Below are 25,177 nucleotides of genomic sequence, written 5' to 3' on the forward strand. Positions count from 1 at the left end.
CCATCAAGAATCATTATTATTCAGTCCTTCTGACATATTAATCATAGATTTAGAATGTGAAGCATATGGAGCATCATATTGTATATACACAGGCAGAAGTATAATCTAATGAACCTTGCATCCAGGTGAATATTTCTTTCCTTTATATATATATCATGGGATGAACCAACCCATGCCAACATTAACTAAAAACATTTTTATATTATAATCAATTACAGTAAAACACAGTTGGACTACTGAGAGCGTACCAGTTCTTTATTTTATAAAAGAACTAGAATGAACCCTACACAGCCCAATTACCTCCTGACAAGCTTGCCCAGCTAGCAGGTCCAGAGAACCTCCAGGTTAGGAGAGCAATAGCAATTATTCATAGTAGTCAAACCCCAAAATATAGAGCAGACATCAGAAAAAAGTCAAATGAGCAGATGAGAGGACGCTTAAACCCACTGACATGAGTATTTCATTCCATTTGGCAGGTATATTCCTATATGGGAGAAGTATGTTTCAATAGACTATCACAACTTAATGAGAATATCCCTTTTCTGTGAAAATAACCTTCTCCAGCTATGTAGAGATACTAATATTAATAGTATATAGTAGAAATAAATTAGCATTGTGGAATAAATAAAGCTTTTATGATTTTGAATGGTGAATACGTTTTTAATTTAAAAAAGAGAAAATCTGAAACATCAGAACTCTATAATCTAGTGTTTGATAGACCCTGAAAACCTATAAAAAGCAAGTAAAAAACTCTATTTTATAAGAATTCTTGGGAAAACCAAAAAGAAAAATTAAGCTTAAATCATTACCTTTCACCATATTTCACAATAAATTTTTCAAAATGATGTAAAAAAAAAAACCAAACGAAATTTCCCTTGTAAGTCAATTACTGGGAAGGGACTAAAGTATCAAGGCAAAAAATAGGGAAGCTGGCACAATATCTATTTATTGTTGGTAAGGTAGTACCCTCCAAACCAGCAGGTAATTACCCTATGTTTTACTTTAAGAGGCTGTTTATATTCTGGTTTAGGTTTGCAGAGGAAAACTATATCTGGTCCTAGCATTTTTTTCAATTTGGTGGAAACCCTATGAGGCTAAACACGAAGAAAAATTCCAGGAGACTAAGGCTGTATCAGAGGGGTATATTGGAAAGAACCTTGAAGGAAACCTATGATCTGGTCAGAGATCTTTGAATAATTCAAGGCTAGCCTTAAGCAACAATAATAGCTGTTCTGTAAATAACCCAAATATTTAAAAAACAGATCTGTCTTTGTGGCCTCAGGAAAAGTTAGAGGAGGGGCAAAGCACTTTACATCCATTATCTAATTTGATTTTCACAAAACCCTTGTAAAGTAGGTACCATGGGTAGAGTTATCCCACAAGGAGGCTAAGAGAGGTTAATTGACTCCCCTGTGGTCACAGTTACTTAGAGTCAGAGGTGCGATTCAAATCCAAGTTTCTGCATTCTTCCCACTATAGCGAGCATCTCTCACTTAGTCTGTCTCAATTTCTTCACATTTAACTATCATCTCATGGAACTGTTCTGGAAACTTCTTAAGGATTTCAAAGAACTCCTTTCTCCTCACCTGACTGAATTATTTCCTAAAAGGATTCAGGTAAAGACTACTCCCTCCTTTTGGGAACTTCTCATCTGGGGAATAGCTAACCAGAATGATTTGGGAAGGAATTTAGTAAGGGCTAATATGGTATATGAGCTTCCTGTGTTTTGTGGGGCTGGTGTTAGGAGGAAAGATGAGGAGATTTGGAAATTTAATTATCTGACCTTTTAGCAAAGGAATTATGTGGCACACAAAACAAACTAGCAAGAAAATCAAACCAACCAAATTAATAATTGGAACATGATGGGTGACTTCAGTGGAACTGTACCACTTAGGCACCCCAGAGACAGAAATAAGGCTTGGTAAAATGTTTTTCCAGCTATTTTTATTATCTTTTTAATGACCAATGAGCAGAGAAGAGAGTAATACAAAGCAACCTGAACAAAGAAGATATTATCTAACTGTTAGAGAGAAGGACTCTTAATACATCAATAATTCCTTGCTAGGCAATACTGATGGGTAATCAGAGTACCTCAGTGGTGATGAGAGTTTTTCCTGAGTCAGCTACCCACAGAGTAATACAACTATGGAAGAAACATGCAATAAGAATTTAAAGTCAGAGTGAAAGTTATACTTTCACTGGCTGTGACAAGTTTGGAAATAAGTATATGGCATCTCCTAATTCACCATTATGAATAAAACAGTGAGACCTGGTGCCATGTCTGAGTAAACATAATTAGGATGAATGGTGAAGAAAGAGGACCAGGATGACACATTTTCCAGGTCTGATGAAAATACAATGCAGAAAGTAATACCATCATGGTTATAAATATGTAGAGGCCTAGTTAACATAGTAAAGAGAAAATTTCTAGAGGGTGACTGAATAGGCTAAAGGTCAAAGTGCCAAAATGATTAAGCACCTTCCAAGTTCTACATCTACAGGAATAGAGATGGAAGTCTCAAGTATGTGATGGGAAAAAGCTCCCATGTGAAATACTTAAGTTGGAAAGAAACCTTGTAACATTAAAAAGCACAAGTTTGCAAGTAAACTCAATGTAGGAGAGCCAATCAGGTCATCTCCACTAAGGATGCACAAGGACCTTTGTCTCTCCCTTTTCCCAGGTTTGCAGTGTCGGCCCTTGGGAGAAAGCAGAGAAGGTCACCCAACTGAAGGGGACCGGTACGTATCTTACCACATCAATCTCAGTATTGGAATGTCCCATGTTGCAAACAATGCAGCTGTTCTTCATTCGGTCTAAGTGTTCTCTTGTCACCACATTCTTATTACCTTAAAAAGAAATTTAGGCAATGAGTAAGAAGCATGAAGCAGGTACAGCTTCTCATTATCTTTTCCCCTCCTCTAGCTTTTCCTGAGGCTACAAAGACATATCTATCTTTTTACATACTTGGGCTGTTTGAAGTTGAAATTTCAAAGACCTACTGAGTTGTGAATGAGACTATCAGTATTTCTATAGCATGTAGTTTTACTACAAGGAAGAAAAAAGATACATGGACTGAATGAAGGAAAATGAGGCCTGCTCTTCTTCTGTCTTCCTTCCAAAACTTAAAATTCATCTCTTTTGAGGCATTTGGGAGCTAATCAGATTGGTTCCTTTTCTCTCCCAACTATGAACAACTCTGCCTTGATGTTGCCATGATGGAAAAATCATTGATGTAGATCTGGAAAGGACCTCAGAAGGTTTCTCATTTTAAAGCTGGGGAAACTGAGACCCAGGGACAGTCAATGTCTTGCTTTGGTCACCGAGGTTATAAACTGTTGGGATTTGAACGCAAGTCTTCTTACTTCAGAGTAAGTCTTCTTTTCTCTGTACCCTGCTGCCTTCATCACTGGGGCCAAATGAAAAGGAAATCCATGGCTGTTGTTGGGGATGAATGAGGTGGGGGGCAGGGGGGTGAGGCGGGGGCTGGCATAAAATGAGGGGCACAAATTTAAATTCTGGAACCCCAGGTAAAAATTTGTAAAGAGATCCTCTTCCTTCCTTCACCCTTGCGTGAGGTTATCACTCAAGGAAATACCTTCATGCACCCTAAGGAAGCCCCTGAGTGTACTTCTCTTTCTGAGTTTATCTAAGCTGAAGCCCTGCAGAGGCAGTTTATACCAAAGCTACACCTTAGGTTATATCCTCCAAGGAGGCTGGAAAATTAATGAGCTATGGGTTCTAGGGACCCTTCGCTCTGACATGTATTTTTTAGTTGGCCTAGAATATTTTTACTAAGTTTCATTACTTTTGCTCCTGACATGCTCCTTAACCCCACCCATTTCTGTTGTCACAGTCATACCTGTACAAGTGATGACAATGTCCACCTGCCGGATGACCTCATTCAGTTTTACAAGTCGAAATCCATCCATGCTGTGAAGATAAAACCCAAGTACTTAATCCAAGGAGGCAGGAGCGGGAAAAGAAAAAGGGGACACACTAATTGCACAGCAACTCCAAAGTTAATCCCAAGTCTCCCTATTAGGTTTTCTTGATATGCCTGGGTTATTTCTAATACTAGGAATAATATCTTCTCAGGATACATAGCATAGAAAAAAGATCTTGTGAGATGTATTTCCTCCAAATAGTGAGGAATCAAGAGTTGGTTTCAAGAACTTTGGTGGGGAAGGGGTGGCAGTCAGACATGGATCTTTGTTCTATTTCAGGGTGCTGTTGGTCTTATAATTCATGTTGGAGCATTATAGAGTAGCAAGTCCTTTCATATGGCTGAGCCTTCACTTATAGAAACCAGAATAGATTACAGCTTCACTAACCCACTCTACCCCAGATGCCTCTACTTAGACAACAACACTGTAAAGACAAACAATTTTCAAAGACTTAGAAACTCTGATCAATACAAAGACCAACCACAACTCCAGAGGACTCGCGATAAAATATGCTATCTACTTTCTGTTAAAGAGCTGATGGACTCAGAATGCAGATAGATAGAGGAATTTTTTTTTGGACATAGCCAATACAAGAATGTTTTACTTGATTACATGTTTGTAATATGGGTTTTATTTTTCTTGCCTCAATTGGGGGAAGGGAAGAGGAGTTGGGAGGGAGAAAATTTGGATCTCTGTAAAAATAAAGCTATTTTAAACACGTGCGCGCATGCACGCACACACACATACACACACACACACACACACACACACACACACGAAGGACAAGAAGGCAAACACTGTTACTAAAACAGCAAGGGCTGAACATGAGAAGGAAAACAGCTTTTTTACATTCTGAGTCTGAGCAGTATCTTCTCTGTTCCATTTCCACAGAAATTCTAAATTTTAGCCTAGACCTTCCATGCTATAATCATCACATGGCTGCAAACTCTTGAACAGATTAGCCTGGGCAATGCCACATGTCATCTTGTCATCTTAAAGGGTACCTGTTCTTGTTAGAAGCTGTCAGGGACTGAGATGCATGGGAACCAAAGAAAATTTCTTTCTTGGTCCTAGTTAGATTAAAGCCAAGATTTTTTTTTTGGGGGGGGGGGGCGGGGCTGGGGGAGAATGGGAAATGTCAAGAACCCAAGGCTCCTCCCCAATGCTTACCAGGCCTGCAGGGCACAGATGGGGTCAATCTCAGTCACATACACTATGGAACCCATGGCCTTCAGGGCAGCACAGCACCCTTTCCCCACCTAAAAAGAAGACCAAAGACAAGTGAAAAGAAACTCAATCACAGAGGCAGTTTCTCAAAGTCTTGGCGAAATTCCTGCAGCCCCCTACGACCACCCCCAGGAATTTCACTGAAAAGATCCATGCTTGGGGGAGGAAAAAGAAAACAGAGATGAATGCCATTTCAGAAACACCTCTGCAGCCTCTTGCCTCACACATTCATATATACAAAAACACCCACACTCACGAACTGCATTCAAAACACAAGCTAAAAGAACATCACAAACAGTGGGACAAGAACAAGTCAGAAATTCAAGATGAGAGAAGATGGTAAATTGCAAAGAGAATACAACAAATTGTATTCTAATTAGACGGTCTCTAAAATAACATTCCAGGCTTAAAGATGGAAGTGGAGGAATACTCTGACCCACACCTAGACCATCCCTAATATGTACAATCTGGACCAGTTTTTAGATAAATACATTGAATTATCAGTTCTGTGAAAGACTCAATTTTACCTCTCCATAGCCACAGACTACCACTTGCTTCCCACCAAACATCATGTCTGTTGTCCTTTTAAGCCTGGGGGAAGGAAAAGTATCAATTAGGCATTAGAACACCTGCTGCCTGCCTTGTTTGTCCCTCTGTGCCAGACTACATTTTCTCAGCTGGCACTGTAGGTCTTTGTAAAATTTAGAAAGGAATCAAATTTTGAACGCCTCAAGAAAAAACTTTTATTTCAAGTCTCAGAGAGAGAAGTCCCATAAAAACTAATCTGAGGTATCAAATGACGAAGGGAATTATATCAGAGAACCCTGGGGAGACTTGTATAAACTGATGCAGAATGAAGTGAGTAGAACCAGGAGAACGATTTGTACAATAACAACAACAACGTAAAGGCAAACAGCTTTGAGAGATTTGAGGACTCTGTATCAATTCAATGACCAAACACAATTCCAAAAGACTAATGACACCTCCCCCTTCCCCCGCAAAAACCACATTCTATCTTCCTCCTAACAGAGAGGCAATGGACTCAGGGAACAAATAGAGGTATTTTTTAGACATGGCCAATGCAGAAATTTGTTTTGCATACCTATGCACATTTGACACAAGTGCTTTGTTTTTCTTGCTTTCTCAATGATGGGAGAGAGGAGGGGAAGAAGAAAGGAATAAGCATTTACATAGCACCTACCATGCACCAGGCACTGTGCTAAGCACTTTATACGTGTTACCTCATTTGATAAAGCGAAAGGGGAGAAGTGAAAGAGAAAGAAAATATTTTTTTGTTCATTGAAAAAAATTTAATTAAAAAAAAAAAAGAAAATTGTATCCCTTCTCCTCTACTTTCCCCCTACCCTATCCCCTTTAGGAAAGAATTAAACAAAAGAAAACACGGGTTTAAGGATCAAAAGAGTTCTTTTGGCTTGTTGGTTTAAAATGAAAAAGCAAAGACTTCTTTTGATAAATGAATCAGTAGTATCAGACTGGACAACTGATCTCATAGGACTCCAAGAGGATAAGCTGTCTATTTAGGGTGGAGAGGAACTTTGAACCATGCCAGAAAAATCTTGACTTCTAGACAGTGAGATTTTTCTGAGGTTGATTCTCTTGAATGCATTTATCTGTGCTATATGCCATCTCTTTGATTTATGGTTCTTCATGGTACTGGTTCCTATAATTACCAAATTCTCTGAGTAGATATTAGCAGTATACACTGAAGCCTACTGAGGCCTCAGTTTAGAATCTGAGTCCATCTTTTTAAAGAGGCTTTCCCTAACTAGTCTGAAGGATATGTTGGACTTGTGTCCAAAGCACTCTTCACCATATATCTTCATGTTGTCTTTCTGTCTGTTTATTTATCTATCTTATTTAGAAGGTAGAAACTGGCTAGGGATTATACCTGTCATGCCTTTACCCTACAGCATTTAACACAAAATGTCCTGTATGTTGTAGATATTAAGTGCACATAAATTATTGTTACCCTAATAAAGGAAAATTAAGTTGGTCTGTAACACTACTCATGGAGGAATACGGTGGTCCCAGGTACCAGTCATCAGCAAGGGAAATTCACAAATCACGCTGATGAGTTTATCTCTTTGAGTCTCTTATGCTTATGATGTTATCAAGTAACATCAAACTTTTCCTTCCTCATGCAGGTGTTGGTGATCCCACTACAGGACCCCCAAAAAGCATTGCAAGGGGAAGTAGAAGGGGAAGAAGACCACTGGGATCTTGGAGCCTGATTGGCACCCAGCTCCAAACAGACTTTGCCTGTTCAGTGTGGTCCTTGTGATCTTACAAAGTCAATGTCTCAAGGTCAGAGGAAAAGACAGCAAAGACTCTGGTCAGGAAGGGCTTCCCTTCTTCTTGAACTTTTCCTTAGCTTATCTATCCTGGGGCCGTCTATAACAGTACCCAATCTATGGTTTTTTTTTTAAACTGATAAACAGCTTCAGGCTCCTTTGGAGCTATGGGAGGCACATCCTTACGCATACTACATAGTGGCGCTCAAATGTGCCCAAAGACTCAGCTATCACTGGGCACTGGCTTCAAGTTAAAGGGGACCATTGCTGACCTTCTTTGGATGCAAAGTCAGTCATTACAGCCTTCCTTCTAAGGAGCCCATGGCCGATGTGTAGCCCTAGGCCTGAAGGTATTTCCCTTTCCCTTGGGCTGCACCCCGGAGCACACAACTCCCTTGCCTCATCTTTCTGCCTTCTGCATTTATCTTCTTTAGAAAAACTGTCCTTTTCAGCAGGAAAGTCTTCTTTTTTCAGGTTCTTAATTGTGCCAGGATAAACTACCCAATGAGCATCTGAAAGACAGTTGTCACTGTTGAGCATCTATAAGCCTAACCTAGTGCTCAATTATCTCTCAATCTATTTGATTAATACAAGCAAACAGGACAGCAATGATGCTCTATATAAAGTACTGGCATTCAATAATCACAGCCAGAAAGACTTTGAAGCAGCTAAGTTTTCAGGACTCACTGCTAAGGGTCTGGAGCTTGCTTCATACAGGGCACAGCTGAGCCTTCCTTTCTAAAGTTAGGTCAGAAAGTCAGGAGGGATGTGTAAGAAAGAAAAAATGAGTCATATTGGTACTTGGTCCATATCTAGATGAGCTCTTCTAGATGGTCAGCCTTTGCCATCCTAATACTTTCCTCCCAATTTTATTCAACACGAAAGAAATCTCTGTAGTTTTCATTAACGATGTTGACTATATCTATAACCAAATCCAGCTCTAAATTAAATTTTGTGGTTGACCCAGCAGCAGGGAGAGGAGCCGTTGATCTGTATATGTCCCCATCACCTTCATCCCACATAAACCAGGCAGGCTGTTCACCAAGGCAGGCCAAGGTGATTTCTTCAAAGCACAGCAGGCACAATCTCGGGTGAGAGGTGAAAATAATCCTAGAGATACTAAACACTCTTACTGGTGAGGTATTAATACAAATGTCTCTCTGCAAACTGACAGAAATCTCAGAGCCATAAATACCTGAAATACCCTCTAATGGGCCTTCATGGCCCATTCTTTTCTGCCAGCTCAGGGTGCTTTGGCATATGGACATCATTCTTGGCTAGAACTACTTCTCCCTCCTTAAAAAGGAGTTTGTAGATGGCAATTTGGATCTTCTTCAATCTCAACATCTTGGCAGCTGCTGCTGCTGCAGATACAGCCAGGGCTAGAAAGCTGTCCTAATTCTTTAAAATCGCCACTGGGAATTACTCTGCATCCAGTGAAAGTTGCCAGATAGCCACAGATGACTGCTGTGTGATAGTGCAAAGCTAGAAGCACTTGCTGTCACAGCTTTCTAGAACAGTGGTTGCTTTCTTGGACGGGCTTCACTTACTGACCTGACAGAAAGTGGGAGCTGCAACGATTGAGCAAATAACTAGACTGACTTTTCTAAATAACACAGAACTTTAGTAGTCACAAATCTTAAGTTATTAAATGTTAGGCATGAAGCACTTACAATCCCAGAACCTGATCTGACTTTGACCCATAGCTTTTGTTCAGAAAAGGAGCCCAGAGGCCCTCTTGGCCAACTGAAGCATTGCCTGGAGATGTCTGCAACATACCCATCAAGAATGGACTCCCGGCAGCAGTACAGGTTGTCAAACTTCTGTTTGGTGACTGAGTCATTGACATTCATGGCTGGCACGCACAGCTTGCCAGCCTTGGATAACTGGTACAGCCTGCGATGGTGAGGGAAAGAGAGGAACATGAGCTGTGCGGACACTGCACTGGGCTCCATCCTGACAGATCCCCACTCTGTGCCTCTTTGCTGCACTTACTACTCTCTCCTATCGAAACTCCACTACCATACTGGAAGCTCCTCATGGACACGGAAGATGTGTTAGTCATTTGTATATGTGCCTCAGTATCTGACACAGAGTCTTACAACAAATGTTTAACGAATGAGGGAATTCATAACTGGCAGACCAAAGTGAAACTTATTCAAGATAATAAAATGAACCAAAAAGAATAAAGACTTCCATTTCCAAAACAGTATATCATCCCTAGGACCACACTATCCTTTTTACTAGCATGGAGTGACTCAAAATTTTACAGGCTCCCCAAAGTGGTAATTTTTTATAAGCCATGGTACCATATTTAAGTTACTGTTCCCTAGTTTTTGTTTCAGATTCTGCTCTTTACAACTGAAATACAAAGAGCAGAAGTAATCCCAAGGTCACTCCAAGTTCGTGATCTTCTGAGGAACAGGAAACAGAAACTCTGTCTCCTAAGTTATTGAGGGGGTTTTATTCTGGCCTCAGACCCTAGCTGGGCACCTACAGTCAAGTTACTTTACTTCTCTGAATATTATCTGTAAAATTCGGCTAATAACGATTGCATTTCTTAAACTTTAGCACAGGGTGACTGAAGCACACTGTAAACTTTAAATGTGAACTATTATCACTGCATCCTCCAGAATTAGAACACAAAGCCAACGAACAACTGTGAACAGAAGCGCAAGGAGGTAAATTTTATGTTATTATCAAGTGGGAACTGTGAGAATGATTTTCTCTCTCTTCTGACAAATCTAAAAACAGGAATTTGAATAATCAATCAATCGATGAGCATTTATCCAGTGCTTACTGTGTGCTAGGCACAGTCCTAAGTGGTGGGGACAAAAAGAAAGGCAAAAACACAATTGCTGCCCTCAACAAGAAAATATGCAGGTAACTATCCATATGAGATACATAGAATGCAAATAGAAGGTGATCTCAGAGGGGAGGCAAGAGTAGGGAAAGGGCCTGGAAATGCCTCTTGCAGAAGGTAGGGTTTCAAGGAAACCAGGAAAGTTGATAGGTGGGATGTGAGGAGGAATAGCATTCCAGTTTCAGGAACAGTTAGTGAAAAGGCACAGGGTATGATGTGTGAGGGAATGATGCATGTAAGGATCAGCTAAAATGCCAGAAAGCCTGATCCCAGTGGATATGGAGGGCAGCAGAGTAGAAGGGGCCTAGAAAGCGACTAAGAAGCCATGTTGGTAAGGTTTCAGATGTCCCAAAGAGCGTTTTACATTTTATCCTGGTGCTCACAGGGAGTCACTGGCACTTAATGAGTAAAAGGTGACATGGTTAGACCTGCACTTTAGAAAAATCATTTTGGCAGTTGAATTGAGGAGGGATTGGAGTAGGGAGGGGCTTGAGAAGGCAGACAAAAGAGGAATGTCCTATAATAGTCTTCACTTGAGGGGATAAAGGATTTGCACCAGGGCAGTGACTAGATAAGTAGAGAGAAAGGGAAGTATATGAGAAATGTTATGAAGGTAGAAATGATAAGATCTGATGCTCTCAACAGTAACAGTAAAGTAGGAAGAAGGGACAGTTTAGAGGGAAATATTAGCTTGACCAATTTGGCTCTAAGGGTAAAATAAAAATAAAAACTTATTACGATCAAATCATGTTCCAGTTTCCAATATGGGAGAACTCATATTTATATGGCAGTTTATGATTTGCGAGATTATTGTGAGCATTTTGTAAATCATAATCTTGTGAAGTAAGTACTATACTTATCCCCACTTTTCAGATGGGAAAACTGTGGCTTAGTGAGGTACAATGGTTTGCCCAAAGTTACAAACAAGTATATGACAGAGCTGAGACTTGACCTAGGGTGTTGCACCTACCATATTCTTTCCATTACGGCACACTATGGTGGCTAAAAGAGAAGAATCTAGGCTCCACAAAGCAGATATTCCCATGATGCTTCTTACCTGTGAACGCCCGTAACACTCTCTTCTACTATACCCTTGATTTTCTTAAACATGTTGGGATACTTCTTGTAAATCCAGTGGGTCAGGTCCCCTCCATCATCCAGAATCTGCAATCAGGATCAGTAATAATTACGCTGTTCGTTCTGCCAACAGCCTGAGGTTACACTTGCTCCTTTGGCTCTCATTCTAGAACCTGACTTGTTTACTAACTGACTTTCCAATTCTTCAGATTGGGTTACAGAAATCACCCTCTTAATGTGTGCAGTCAATGGCTTGCAGTCAGTGCAAAAACCCCACAAAAACTCTTGACTACACTGGAATAAATTTAAGCATGGTGCAGTGGGTCAGAGTTATACTTCTCATAGTAAAGTGACCTTCCCATATGGCATTCTCTACACATCAAGACGAAGTCAAAAGTCCAAATGAGAAATTTCTTATCGCACTCAAACAGATAGGACAAAAATGGCTAAATGAGAGTTGACACTCAAGAAAGGATCTAAAAGGAAGGCGCCTGGCTCCTTTAAAGAGTTTAAGACACTTGGATACTAGAAAAAGTAGCCAATGTAACTATTAAGTCAATGTCAGTGATCCTGGAAAGTATATGGAAAATTCCAGGGCTGGAAAGGAGTAAATGATTGGAATTTCTGCAAAAAGAAAGAGAATGGAGTGTACAAGCAAACAGATCAGCTGAATTTGACTTCAATTCCTAAGAAAACTGTAAAATGTAATGCTAAAGAGATGGTTAGGGAACATTTAAAACCAGAAGTGCTGCAAAGACACATGATGACTTTCTCAAGAATAGGTGACACCAAACAATGTTAACATATCAATAGATGAAGCGAATGATACAAATGTAGCTTACCTAGTTTTTTAAAATTTTAAAGTTTTTTAAAGTCACCCAGGCTGCAACCTGTGTCATCCTCAGCTCCTCACTTGCACACCCCCACTCATGTATTTAACTGATTGTAGAAACATGAAAATTTCCATATAGAAAGGAGGGAAATAGTCCAGCAGGACCTACCCTCTCTCTTAATTTATCAACAATATTGTCAAGTGTCCAAAATGTCTTTTTGTATCCCTGGAGGACACAGGCTCCCCAACCTCACTACTACTGGTCCTTCATCTTACTTCAGTCACTGCTGTTTATCTATTTTCTTTAACTGGAAAAAAACTGGGGAAAAAATGGTGAGCATAGGGACCCAACCAAGTAGTCACATCAATTTTTTTTTTTAACCAATTCCATGTTACAAGTTAATGCCTCCTTTTCCAGTGGCAGACTATGTAAGCACAGGGTTCCCTAAGGAAACTAGAAGGTTTCTTTGACAATTATCTTTCTACATCTACATTTGGTATTATTTCTGGATTTTCCCTTATATTCTCCATTTCCTAAACACCATTCAATAAAAGACTAAGGTAGTGAAACAAGTGAAAATACTGGATTGCAGATTCCTGCCTTTCCCCTCCAATTTTTGTATTTTCCTGGGTTCATGGAAGGTAGCTGCCTTCCTTAATCATTAACGAATGTAACCAGTGAGAACTGAACATGTTATTTTGATGGTAAAAACAATTTTAATCCCTCTACAGAAATCTATAGGATGGTAGACACCAAGAAAAATCACTAGCATTGATAGAGTTCAAACATCAGATGCAAGGCCACATTTTCTTAGAGTAAAGCCTCACTTGACATTATCTTATTCTTCTTCAGGTAATAAGTGTCTGAAGCTGGATTTGAACTCAGGTCTTCCTGAGTCTGAACTCCAGACCTAGCACAGTTTATAAACATTCTGGTATAAACTTGTGTTTTCCCCTTGGTTGGTGTTTAGAATTATGGCTTTCTTTCTCAGGAAAAATCCTTTAGCTTTTATTTGTCACACTTTCCTATCATTGCTAAATTCCTTGTTAGTACATGCTCAGGTAAAATTCCTAAGGATTTTTAAGTATTCACCCAGGTTCCCTAAACTAGCAAAAACTACATTTTCACTTGGCACAAGGGAACATGAACACAGATAATGCCACACTGCTCACAGGAGGAGGAAGGGAAAGAGGAAGAACAAAGGAGAATCTACCAAGATATATGGTGCACCAGGGCTATCTCTGCAGTCTCAGTTCCTCTGATTCATAGTTCCTTTGATCCTGTATGTAACATTCTCTGCACTCTGAGGCAGCTAAGCACAGAGGTACAGTGCATACAGAGCTGGGCCTGGAGTTACGAAGACCTGAGTTCAAATCCAGCTTTAACTTACCAATTTATACATACTATAATAATGAGATTATATGTAAGTATGTATGTATCTAGAAACCATAAATGGTTTAATCAAAACAGAACTTGGCCATCATCAGGCATTCAAATAAAATGTGTATATATAAGAGCGCTTTTCATAATTGTTTATGCAACATTATGGAAAAAAAGCATCAAAACTTCTGTAGTTTCCCATTTCTATTGTATTTCGCTTGCAACCTATTTTTTTGTTGGGTTTTTTTTTGGGCGGGGGGAGGCAGGGCAACTGGGGTTAAGTGATTTGCCCAAGGTCACACAGCTAGTAAGTCTGTCAAGTGTCTGAGGCCGAATTTGAACTCAGGTCCTCCTGACTCCAGGGCCGGTGCTCTACTCATTGCGCCACCTAGCTGCCCCTGCTGCAACCTATTTTTAATAAACTTTGTATGTAGTTAAAAATAAATAGATAAATAAATGCTTCCCAGCAGTGTGACCGTGGATCAGTCACTTAAACCTGTCTCTGTTTCCTCAACTGTAAAATGTGACTATAACAGCACTTACCGCACAGGACTGTTGTAAGGATCAAATGAGATAATATTTGTAAAATGGTGCGTAATAAATGCTTGTCCTCCTTCCCCCCTTCTCCTTCGGTGGCAAGCAATGTTTAGGCCCAGAGATTCAGGGGTTTCAGAGTAAATTCCCTGATTACGCAGAAGTGCTCTGAAAAGCAGCCAGCACCCCCCTCTTCAGTTCCCAAATGTGCCATTCACCCGTAAGACTCTGATCTTCTTTAAGCAGAACATCAGATCGCTTTTACAATGGTGGCGGTATTGGTGAATGTTGAGGAGTGAAACGGAAATATCCTGAATGTTTTGCACAGAAGTTCAGTCTCTAGGACCTGGAGAGAGGGCTCACAATGGTGAGCTCTTTTGGGGAAGCTGTTTCACTACCTGCTTTTATAATATGGAATATCTGAAACTTGGGGAGACTTTTGATGCCATTGGCTAATATAAATGCCCCAAACAGACTGTCTTCTTCCATTTGAAAAATCCTGTCATCAGTACTAATCAAGGCACTTTGAGGGTAAAACAGCATTAGAAGAATCTGATCACAGAGAATTCCCTAAAATAACTGGAAAAAACTCAGGTAAACTGTCGCTGACAAAAATAATAACAATGATCGCTAATGTTTAATACTGCTTACTGTGTACCAGGCACTGTGCTAAGCACTTTTGATCCTCACAGCAACCTCAGGAGAGTGGTGCTAATATGAGACCCATTTTACAGAAGAGGAAACTGAGACAAATGGTGGTTAAGTGAATTTGCCCCGGTTTACACAGCTGGTGGCTGAAGCTGGATTTGAACTCAGGTCTTCCTGAGTCTGAACTCCAGACCCAGCACTCTATCTGCTATACCGCCTAGCTGCATAAACTAAACTACAAGTAACTGGACTATCTGGAAGAAAACAAAGGATTTTCTAGCCAAGCCTCAGAACTGTGCTTTGGTTCCCACTTGACCAGGACACACTTTCAACCCCACTCAGTCACTGGCCACCCTACCCCAGCAGACTGTGATCTGACCCACCATGTTGGGCTGCCACCCCTCAACATTCACACAACGGTCAATGCACCACCAGAAGTCATCTTCTGATTCTCCTTTCCACGCAAAGACAGGAAATCCTGAGAAAAAAGGACAAAGAGACACTATTAAAGACTTAAGAGGAACCTAAAGTATTGGCAGGAGGAACTAATATCCCTGAGATCTCAACCCTGCCCACAGATTGAGCTCCTGGAGGTTCTTTACTCTCTGGCATTTTGTTCAGTATCTTCTAGGGGATTCCTGCCTCTTCAGGCGCATTTCTGCTCTCAGATGCCTAGAGAGCAAGGGGATTCCAAGTGTAGCTAGGTTTCCCTCTAATGCTAAATGATACAGCAAAGAAAGCAAGTCAGAGAGAAGTACCTAACCCTCCTGTCAAACTGCACTGCCTCCTCCACAAACGTGCCTTGAACTTTATTTTCTCTATGCTTGTGCCTTCCCTTTGCCCAGACTGCTCCCCATTTACCACTATCCTTATCAAACATTCCATCCTTCAAGGTCCAGCTCAAGGGTACCTCATCTATGATTTCTTCCTGGTCATCATAGCCACACAAGTAATACTTCTCTGAACTTTCCTGGCAATTTAACTGTGCCTTTCTTAGGATATTTATCACACATCACATTTATCATATTAGTTCTTTGGGTATCAAATTATCTCACACACCAGATTTTAAATTACTTAAAATGCAGGTACTCCCGTGTGATTCAACTTCACACAATCACAAGCATCCTTAATCTGGTGCTGTGAATACAGGATATGCTAATTTTAAAATGGAAGAGACCTTAGAGACAATATAGTCAAACCCTTCATTTTACAGAACAGACTCCGGCCCAGAGATGTGATCTACCCAAGGCAAAACAGGTCAAGTGAGCAGAGAGCTGGGACTAGAATGATGTCCTGACTCCAAATTCAGGCCTCTTTCCACTGTGTCAAAAGCTTCTAGGTGATGGAAGGAATATGTGCTACAATTATGAATGAAGGCAAAATAAAGGGCCAGATTTGGGAAGGGTTTACAAATGCAGGCCCCTCTCACAAGCTCCCAAGTAAGCCTCTAAAGCACTGGTCCATTCTGCAAACCCAATGAGTCAGCAATTGAAGGCTGAGGCCAGAATTGAATCTAAAAGTCTGGATTTATTTAATTTCTCTAGTCCTCTAGGGACAGAAAGATGGAATTCATGAAATAATATTAATATTTCAAGTTGGTTTCTTAATTGCTGAGACAGAAACACTGAACTTTAAACGAGGTTAAGTTACTTCTAGGAAAACTGGCAGGGACAGGAATGTACTATTTTGGTGGTTGACTTTCCAGTCCACCTCTCTTCCTGGGAAAGGAATCCATAATAGGTTTCTTTAAAGAGGGAAGATATATGGTTTTCATAAGTGTCCTAACAATAACATGTCAAAGCATCTAACCCAGTACTCTAGTAACTCATAATACGGCATAAACCAATCTTCAATAATGGTTACCCATTAGATGACTGTATAGTAATAGGTCAACTTCAGGATGAATGATAGGAGAGAAGCAAAAATGAGAGTAAGATCAGAAAAAATCTATGAGTCCAGTGTTCATGCCACCTCAGGAGAGAAATCCTACAAATGGGTAAGGTTCAAAACAGTTCCTTGGAAACAACTGTAAGTTTATAGGCAGAATCTGGTAAAGCATTTATATTAAACAGTTAGACACCCATGCTCTCCATCATCACCACCACCACACCCCAGTCCCACTTTGTATAAATGGGTAAATTTTCCTACCACTTTCTGCGAGAGCAGCAGCCACTTCATTGAGGGTAGAATAGATATTGCAAGCAGCCCATCGACACTGAGCCCCTAAAGCACTCAGTGTCTCCATGAGTACCTACATTAACGAGGGAAAAGAAGCAGAGAATGATTGCTCTAAAAGCAAATGGCCAAGGAGACAGGTTGCTAGTGGAAGCAGCTTGTATAGCAGAAGGAAGTGTTCATGATAAAGCATTCTAAATTCTTCCTCCACCTCTTGCTGCTAGAAGGTCTTCAGCTTTGTTATGTGAGAGTATCTGAGATTTATCTACCAAAGCAATGTGAACCAATTTGAAAAAAATTGATTGGGAAACCCTACATTCTTTAGAGTTCTATCTAAATTCATTTGTCAGCATTTCTGTAAAGATAAAGGCTTTTAATTAATGTATTGCATTAACCACGGCTCAAGGTACTCTCTATTCCATATAATGATAACCACTCAGAGACTTGGGCTTGCAGTTGGTACCTTCATTCATTATGGCTACAATTACTTAACACCAAGTCTATAATCCAGACCAGGGGTTCTTAATCTGAGGTATGTAAACTTACTGATTTCCTTTTTAATCTTAAGTATTTTATTTTATATATTTAAAAACATTATTCTGAGAAAGCCTCATTTCTCAGGCTTCCACAGACTTTGCTAGACTGCCAAAAGAGTCCAGGACACAAGAAAGATTAAGAACTCTTTGTCCAGACAATATTCTGGCAATATTCGAGATATACAGAGATATAGCTCCACACATGACCCCATTCTGATAACCCCAAGTAAGAGATTCCAGACCATCCTTCAGTAAATCACATTCTCCTTATGGAGGGAGACGAGACTCACCGCTGTCTGAGCAGTGATGTGAGTGCAGCCCACAATCTTGGCTCCAGCCAAAGGTTTTTCTCCCTGAGCTCTCTTTCTCAGAGCCATCAGTGCTGGCATCTCTGGAAGGGATCAAGACATACCACAATAAGAGTAAGGAATGTGAAAGAAAGGAGAAAAAAATATATAAAAACCTGAGCCTTTGGTAAGATTCAACCAAACAACAAGCATTTATGCATTTACTATGAACCAGGTACAGCACTCAGCACTGTGTGACCAAATACAACAATGAGACAGTCTTGGCTCACATTCTCCTAGACAGATATGACATATTCATAGATAAAGAGATACAAAATAAATACAAAATGATTTGGAGGAAGGACTCTAGCAACTGGGAGAATGAGCAAAGTGTTTTTGAAAGAAGTGACCCATTGTACACAGTAACAGCCACAGTGCGCAAGTACTGATTTTGGTAGACAAAGGCTTCTCAGCAATGCAAGTACCTAAAACTTTTCCAAAGGACTCATGATGGAAAATGCCATCCACATCCAAGGAAAGAACTATGGAGTTGGAATGGAGAGGGAAACAGACTATTTTCTCTTTTGTTTTGTTTTCTTTCTCATGGTTTCTCCCATTTGTTATAATTCTTCCATGCAATATGACTAATGTGAAAATGTGTTTAATAGGAATGTATGTGTAGAGTGCATATCAGATTGCATACCATCTTAGGGAGGAAGGGGGAGGGGGAGAAAACTGAAAACTTATGGAAGTGAATGTTGAAAACTGAAAATAAATTAATCAAAAAATAATATAAAATAAAAGGAAAAAAAAAAGAAAGAAGTGACCCAAGCTGAGACTTGAATGGAGCTAACAGGTTCCAAGAGGTAGAAAGAACATTCCAGGCATGAGGGACAGCACCTGAAAAGGCACAGAGTCATCAGAGAGAATGTCCTGAGAAGCAAACGGCAAGGAGGTGAGTTTGCATAATCAGACTGAAAGAAGAGGCTGGAACCATACTGGGAAAAACTTTTAAATGGCAGAACTGAGCTTGTATTTAATCTCGGAGGCAACAGGGAGCCACTAAAGCTTCTTGAGAAGGAGAGTGACAGCACTAAGCACTGGGGTCCTCAGTTAAGAAGCTTCTCAATATTCCAGAGTCCTAATTCCTTCTAGCTTTTGCCTCCTTTCTTCTTGGGGAGTGGGGATGGGTAGTGACAGGAGGCTCCCTCTGAGTACAAATGTTCACCTTTTTCGAGAAATCCTCTCTGAACACAGATCTCATTACAAGTATTAAACTTCACTCTGACCTCCACTAGTTCTCTGACTCCAAGACATAACTGAGGCAATGGTTTGGACAAAGGTCAAAGGTCGACTTGAAGCGTTAAGTTTAGAAAGCATTTGCCTTCTTTACCTTGCTCTGCAATCTCAATCTCTCGCCGGCCAAACTCTGCCTGTTTGATGTTCTTGACACAGAAGTCGCTGCTACCCTTGGAATTCTTCTGCTGTTTGTCCCGTGGGGAAGTCTCATCATCAGAGCTATCTGTGTATGAAGCAGCTAGAGAGAGAAAAGGAAACTTCAGGGGGAAAATTCTTTTCTTCTTAGACCCAAAAGCGCGGCATCAGCTGGCGCCACTAATCAATACACTAGTGATTCCCACCTACGTTGCGATCACTCAGCTTCCTGTACAGTTAGACATTTGTCAAACACATTTTGGGGAGGGGAGGGAACAGCTGCCCTGATCACTCACTGGAGAAGAGCAATCACCTGCCCCCCAGAAGGAAGCAGCTAAGACAGAAATCCTAAGGAGTTAAAAAAAGGCAGTTCCTCATGGCGGCTGAATGGTTCACAACCACAAAGAGAGATGCATTAGGCCACTTGTTTTATTAAACACTTAGTTCTGACAGAAGGAACTGGTATTCAGAGACCCTCTGAGTAAAGATTCAAATGCAACCACAGCCATTAATACTCAGATGTCCAGAATATCAGTTACACTTCCTTGGCTGTTACTTGGACAGCAGGTGTAATTGCAATGCAAAGTCCAATACCTATAAGCTGGAAAATAAATGATGCCGGGGCAAAACATCCAGAGTCATGCAAAAAGGGCTCAGCTGGTACCATTCCTCCTCACTAAATATAATTAGGCTGAATTATGCTTGTTGATAGGCACCAACAGTAAAGAATTCACGGTACCTTCCCCTCATGCTGACCTTACTTATTCTGGATAAAGATACTCTAGATATATTCAATGAGCCAGATTTCTTCTTTTTGGATCTGACCAACTAAGCATACGGTAATTGTAATAATATAATAAATGGAATATAGTAATAGATTTTTTTGGTCAGGGAGGTGAGAAAGGGGAGTGAGGAAGGTCTACAACTTTGATTACATTAGTGTGAAGTCTGGAAACTCCTTCCACTAACCCAGATCAGCAATTCTGAGAGTTTAAGAAAGCTGCCTGGGACACATATAGGTTAAATGACTTGGCCCCAGCCACACAGCTGTATGTTAGTGGCAAGACTTGAACCTGGATCTTCATGATTCAAAGTCTGGCCCTCCATCTGCAGTAATAGAGGCTGGAGGGAAAAGAAAGATAGAAATCCCTTCTGAACTTTGTATTGATTATGCAGCTGGTGCTACTACTTTTGCTCTATCTAGTGGTTTCTCAGTCTTCTTAGTGTTCTCTGTTCTTGCTAATCACTTGTGAAGTGGCCTCAAGTAATTCTCAGTTCCCTGCTCAGTGCCTCTGTTTCTGGAGAGAGCGTCTTTCTAACTAGCCTTCAAGTGTCTATGTAGCACCATACACTTCCCAAAGGGATACGTGGCATGGTACAGAGGAAGGGAGAACTGTAAAAGCCTGGGATTCTTTGGGTCTACGGGGCACTAATCCGATTATATCCAGAGTATTAAGGCACTGCTGGAATTTCTGTTCAGAGGATTCAACTCTAGTTGAGCTAAAGAAGGCAAGTCTGACCCTGCCCAACTGAATCAAGCAAGGCAGTCCCAAAGATCTGGGCACCAGGGGGCCAAGCGTCCTTTCCAGGGTTGGAATGCTGCCCTGCAACAAAGTCCCAACACGAGGCAATGAGAATGATCCTGGACACCAAGGGTGGTGAGGCGATTAGCAAGTCCCAAATGAGACTTTTCTTCTTGAAAGGAGCTAATCTGGACAAAAACTTTGAAAACCTCCGTGCCCCTCCCACCCCCCCCCCTCCTTTCACCTTTCTGGGGTGAGTGAGAGCTCAAAGTACCTTTGGCAACAGAACTCAGAAAGAACTGCTTGAGGGCAGTCAACTGTCTTGCAGATCAAAGCTCAGGAGCAGTTTATGACTTGAGGTTTGCCTCACCTGGGAGGAGGTGGCTAATAGCTTTGCCTTCCCAGCAACCCAGAACCAGAAGTACAAGATAGCACTCTCAAATGGAATTACCACGTGTACACAGACATTCTGGACACCAAATCACTTCTTAGGGTCACTGAGTTAGAGCTGGAAAGTACCTTCAATACTATCTCGTCTAGCCCTTCACTCTTTCTTTCTTTCTCTTCTTTGTAAACAGTCAAGGAAACTGAGAATCAAAAAGGTTATGTTACAGATGCACTATCACACAGATATTGAGTGTTAGAGGTGGAATGTGAACCAAGTTTTCCCGATTCTGAATTTGGAACTCTCTCTTCTATAAGACAAACTCTTATTCATTTCTGGTTCAAGATATTAATTCCACACCATATAAAACCTGAAGTACTAACAGTGAAAAGGTTCTAGAATAAAGGTTCTTAACCTTTTTTTGTTACAGACCCCTTTGGTAGTCTGACGAATCCTAAGGACCCCTTCTCAGAATAATGTTTTTAAATAAATAATATGAAATACATAGAAGGGAAACTAATTATACTGAAATATAATTATCAAATTTATTTTTAAGTTCATAGACTTCTGGTCAAGAACCCCTTCCAGAGGCATCATGGTATAGTAGAAAGAATACTGGATGTCAGAAGGCCTGGATTCTAGTAATGGCTACATTATTAATTAGCTGTGTGACTCTGGGTGAGTCTTTTAAGCATCTTGGATTTCAGCAAATTCATCTATAAAATGAACTGAGACTGAACAAGGTGATCTCTAAGGTGCTGCTGAACTCTAAGACTATTTCCTATGAACGGAAAAGGAACTAGATACCTATTATGCTAACCAACATCTTGTTCCTTCCAGCTTTCTTTGCTTGACTTCTAACAGTCTCGTTAGCCTCAGGAACAGCAAGACTCTAGTTTTAACAAGGCCTAGGCATTGACATCACTCAGAGTTACCCAACCCTGCAGCCTATCTGATAAAGTGTGTAGGATCTTTCCTTTATGGAAGCACTCCTATTTCTAGTGCCTTAAAAAAAGAGGCTAGAAGAAAAGACCACTCGGGGCAAAGAACTGGTCTCGTTTACAAAAGAAACTTAGTCTGGGTTGATTTTTGTAAGTGTTTTTAATTGTTAGTACACTTTGGAGACAATGAGCATAGTTTAATACATGAAATAAGTAAATAGTGGGAGGGGCAATGATCTAAATCAATACATGGGTCTAAAGTTTTGACCAAGACTGGTACTTGATTGGTAAAATGACCTATCCTCAGTTTATCTCTAAAATGACAAAAGTAGTTCTTTCCTATCCCTTTCCACGAAAAGAAAGTCAAACAGATAGATGAGAAAATGACAAAAAGATCAGCCCTTTAATAATGTAATAATATTACTAGAAGCTACATCCTTATTTGACAATTTTCTTATTTCTTGTTTGACAAAGCACACATGAGGGACATCAATCTGTTTCTATTCTATAAAGTATTTCTGAATTGCTGGCTGATGCTGGTACTCTCTGGCTGTGGCCTGATCAAGCAGTTGTTCCTTCTTTTCAGCCCCTGTGACCTACTAGACTTATATCCACAGATGAACTACAGATACCTGTAATACAACTAAGAGAACCAGAACAGCCTTTCAGTTAAAAGTTCTAGGACAGCCAATCCTGTTGAATTATAGAACTCTGTGAGTCACAGGATTCTTGGGTCCTCTCAATTCATAAAAAGGGTTAAAAGTGACCTGTGTGCTAGGTAACACTGTGAGGATTTATTTAACCAATGATTTTAATCCTTTAGGAAAAATGTGAAAAGTACTTAACATAGTGATTTTGTTCATCAGGCTCTTCTTGGGATTTTATAACAGCTAGTCAGGAACTAAAGGGCACTGTTCTCCCACCTCCTCTCTGTTATTAACTGTGGCAATTAATTAACCCATTGTAAAGGCTTTATTCAAAAACATATCAACAAAAATGATCTGACTTTTTAGAAGTCTGTTCTCTTTTGAATTCAAGTTGGTTTGTTTTGTTTTGTTTTGGTTTGGGGAAAGCATTCAACATAGCTTATTTCTACAAAATGCTTTTAAGAACCTATTCACAACTACTCCCTGAAATGACATCCAAATCATGTCATTTGGAAATGATAACAAAATGCAGCTCAGAGCCATAGGCCTTGGCTTGGAAGGGGTTAGGCATATAAATGTCCTTTTGGAAGAAGCGTCCTGCCACAAAGGTTTCTTTTGATATGTGTTATTATTATCCCTGCTTCTGGATGACTCATGTATAAAGACTGTTTCAAAAGTTCTTTCATATATACAATAAGTGAAATCTAGAAATCCCTCCACATAAACATGAGAATATTAATCATATTATTATAACTGATGTTATAATAAATGTTGAAAGTAGATTCCAAATATTTATAGGTACATAATATACCTATTATTTGTAAAGCACCAAGCCAATTCAATTTAGCTTTTGAGCAGAAATATTCTCCCTCACCACCCACTTCCTATTACCTCATTTTATTTCCCAGTGCCTCTATGATCCAGAAAATGAGAAAGATGAGAAATCACACAACACATTAAATAGAGAGAAAGGACTAGCACTCATGCCTCTAGAGTTCTTTCACTATTTTTTTTTCTAAACAAGGTTTGTATGAATGGTCTTGATAATGCAAGAAATTGACATGGAGATGTTAACTGACTAGCAGCTCAAATGAACTAAAAGTGTCACTCAGATGCTCAGGATGCAAATGCAATCTCAGTCTATTACTAGAAATATGGTGCTCAGATCAAGGGAGTTAGCAGCACCAATGTACTCTGCAGTGGCCAGAATCAAACTACCAATATATTCAATTCTGGGACCAATATTTTAAGAGGGATGTTGACAAAATGTGTGACAGTCTAATGAAGTGGCAAGCTTTCCAGTAAGGAAGAGCTCAACAGAGGGATGCTGTTAGATGGAACTACTGCATTTGATGAGAGATCCTTTCTGACTCAAGATGCTCTGATTTTATGTTCCTAAACTGAATATGCTGAACAAGTAATAGCTCTGTTTGTCCAACCTGTTCAAGAGACTTCAATACCTGTATGGATACCAGCTCAAATTCACCAATGGAACTTCATGAGTGACTATGGGCTCATCAGAGTATCAAGCCACTTTGTTAAGATACTAGATGAAAAGCTATTTCTCCTCCCTAAATATCAGGAAGACAGGACCGAGGACTCTTCTATAAGAACATACTCTAAATTTGGTCAATTTTTAATCAAAACTAGAACTCGCATTTGAATGTTAAAACATTTACATAATTAATTTTCATTATTTTTGTCTCTAGTGCTAAATTGTTCACTTATGAATTTCCTTCTTACATTTATCTATTCTTGTTGTTTCAGCAGAAAAATTTAGCTACAATATTTGGGATTTTTCAGATAAAATTCATGGGAGTTATGTCATGTGCCCTTCTGTTCATAGTTTCAAGGACTAGACAAAGCTATGAAGGGGAAAGTTTAAAGAACACAGCCTAATCAGCTTAAAAAGTACAGCCAAAGAATTAAGTTTCAACTCTACATAACAACCAAAAAAAAAAAAAAAACCCACACCCTTTTCCTACTGGAGTAGAGACCAAAAGGCCACAACTTCAGGCCACAACTGAGATTTTTAATAAATATGTGAAGTTACTGTGAAAAGGTGATTAGGATAAACTCAAATCAGAATTACATAAGAACATAATAAAGAACTGCTATGAAAGGCTAAGACTACAGTTCATCCACTAGAGTACCGTCAGTGCCAACAAAAGACAAAGTTGCTTTCTATAATGTCAGTCTCAACAGGTTAAAAGAACATACCTCTAAAACATTCCTCTTAAAACAAACCCTCTTAAATCTGTTAATATTTCAGCCTACAAGTACTATTAAGTTTATCATCTGCAATATAAAGCAGAATTTCCTCTTAAGTATTTCCTCTCTCAAGCCTTAGGACATATCCCTTCCCCTTAATTCTAAATTCCAGAATTTGAATAAACATGCTTATTTTATCAATTTCTTTCATAATTCTAT

The 25,177-nt window shown here is 39.9% G+C and overlaps 1 protein-coding gene across 6 annotated transcripts in view; it reads right to left on the reverse strand.

Moving 5' to 3' along the window:
- Window positions 1-25,177, reverse strand: part of AHCYL2 (adenosylhomocysteinase like 2) — a 147,140-nt gene that overhangs the window by 8,564 nt on the left and 113,399 nt on the right. For all 6 annotated transcript variants that reach the window (XM_036759889.1, XM_036759887.1, XM_036759885.1 and 3 more), the window contains 10 exons: window positions 19,211-19,354; window positions 17,821-17,921; window positions 16,968-17,070; window positions 15,203-15,297; window positions 11,405-11,511; window positions 9,264-9,380; window positions 5,700-5,763; window positions 5,116-5,204; window positions 3,861-3,931; window positions 2,753-2,847 (listed from right to left, as the gene is read on the reverse strand). In XM_036759889.1, the coding sequence (XP_036615784.1) occupies window positions 2,753-2,847; window positions 3,861-3,931; window positions 5,116-5,204; window positions 5,700-5,763; window positions 9,264-9,380; window positions 11,405-11,511; window positions 15,203-15,297; window positions 16,968-17,070; window positions 17,821-17,921; window positions 19,211-19,354 (986 nt within the window). The remainder of the gene's footprint in view (window positions 1-2,752; window positions 2,848-3,860; window positions 3,932-5,115; window positions 5,205-5,699; window positions 5,764-9,263; window positions 9,381-11,404; window positions 11,512-15,202; window positions 15,298-16,967; window positions 17,071-17,820; window positions 17,922-19,210; window positions 19,355-25,177) is intronic.

Source organism: Trichosurus vulpecula, chromosome 5 (genome assembly GCF_011100635.1).
Source record: "Trichosurus vulpecula isolate mTriVul1 chromosome 5, mTriVul1.pri, whole genome shotgun sequence".
Lineage (NCBI taxonomy): Eukaryota > Metazoa > Chordata > Mammalia > Diprotodontia > Phalangeridae > Trichosurus > Trichosurus vulpecula.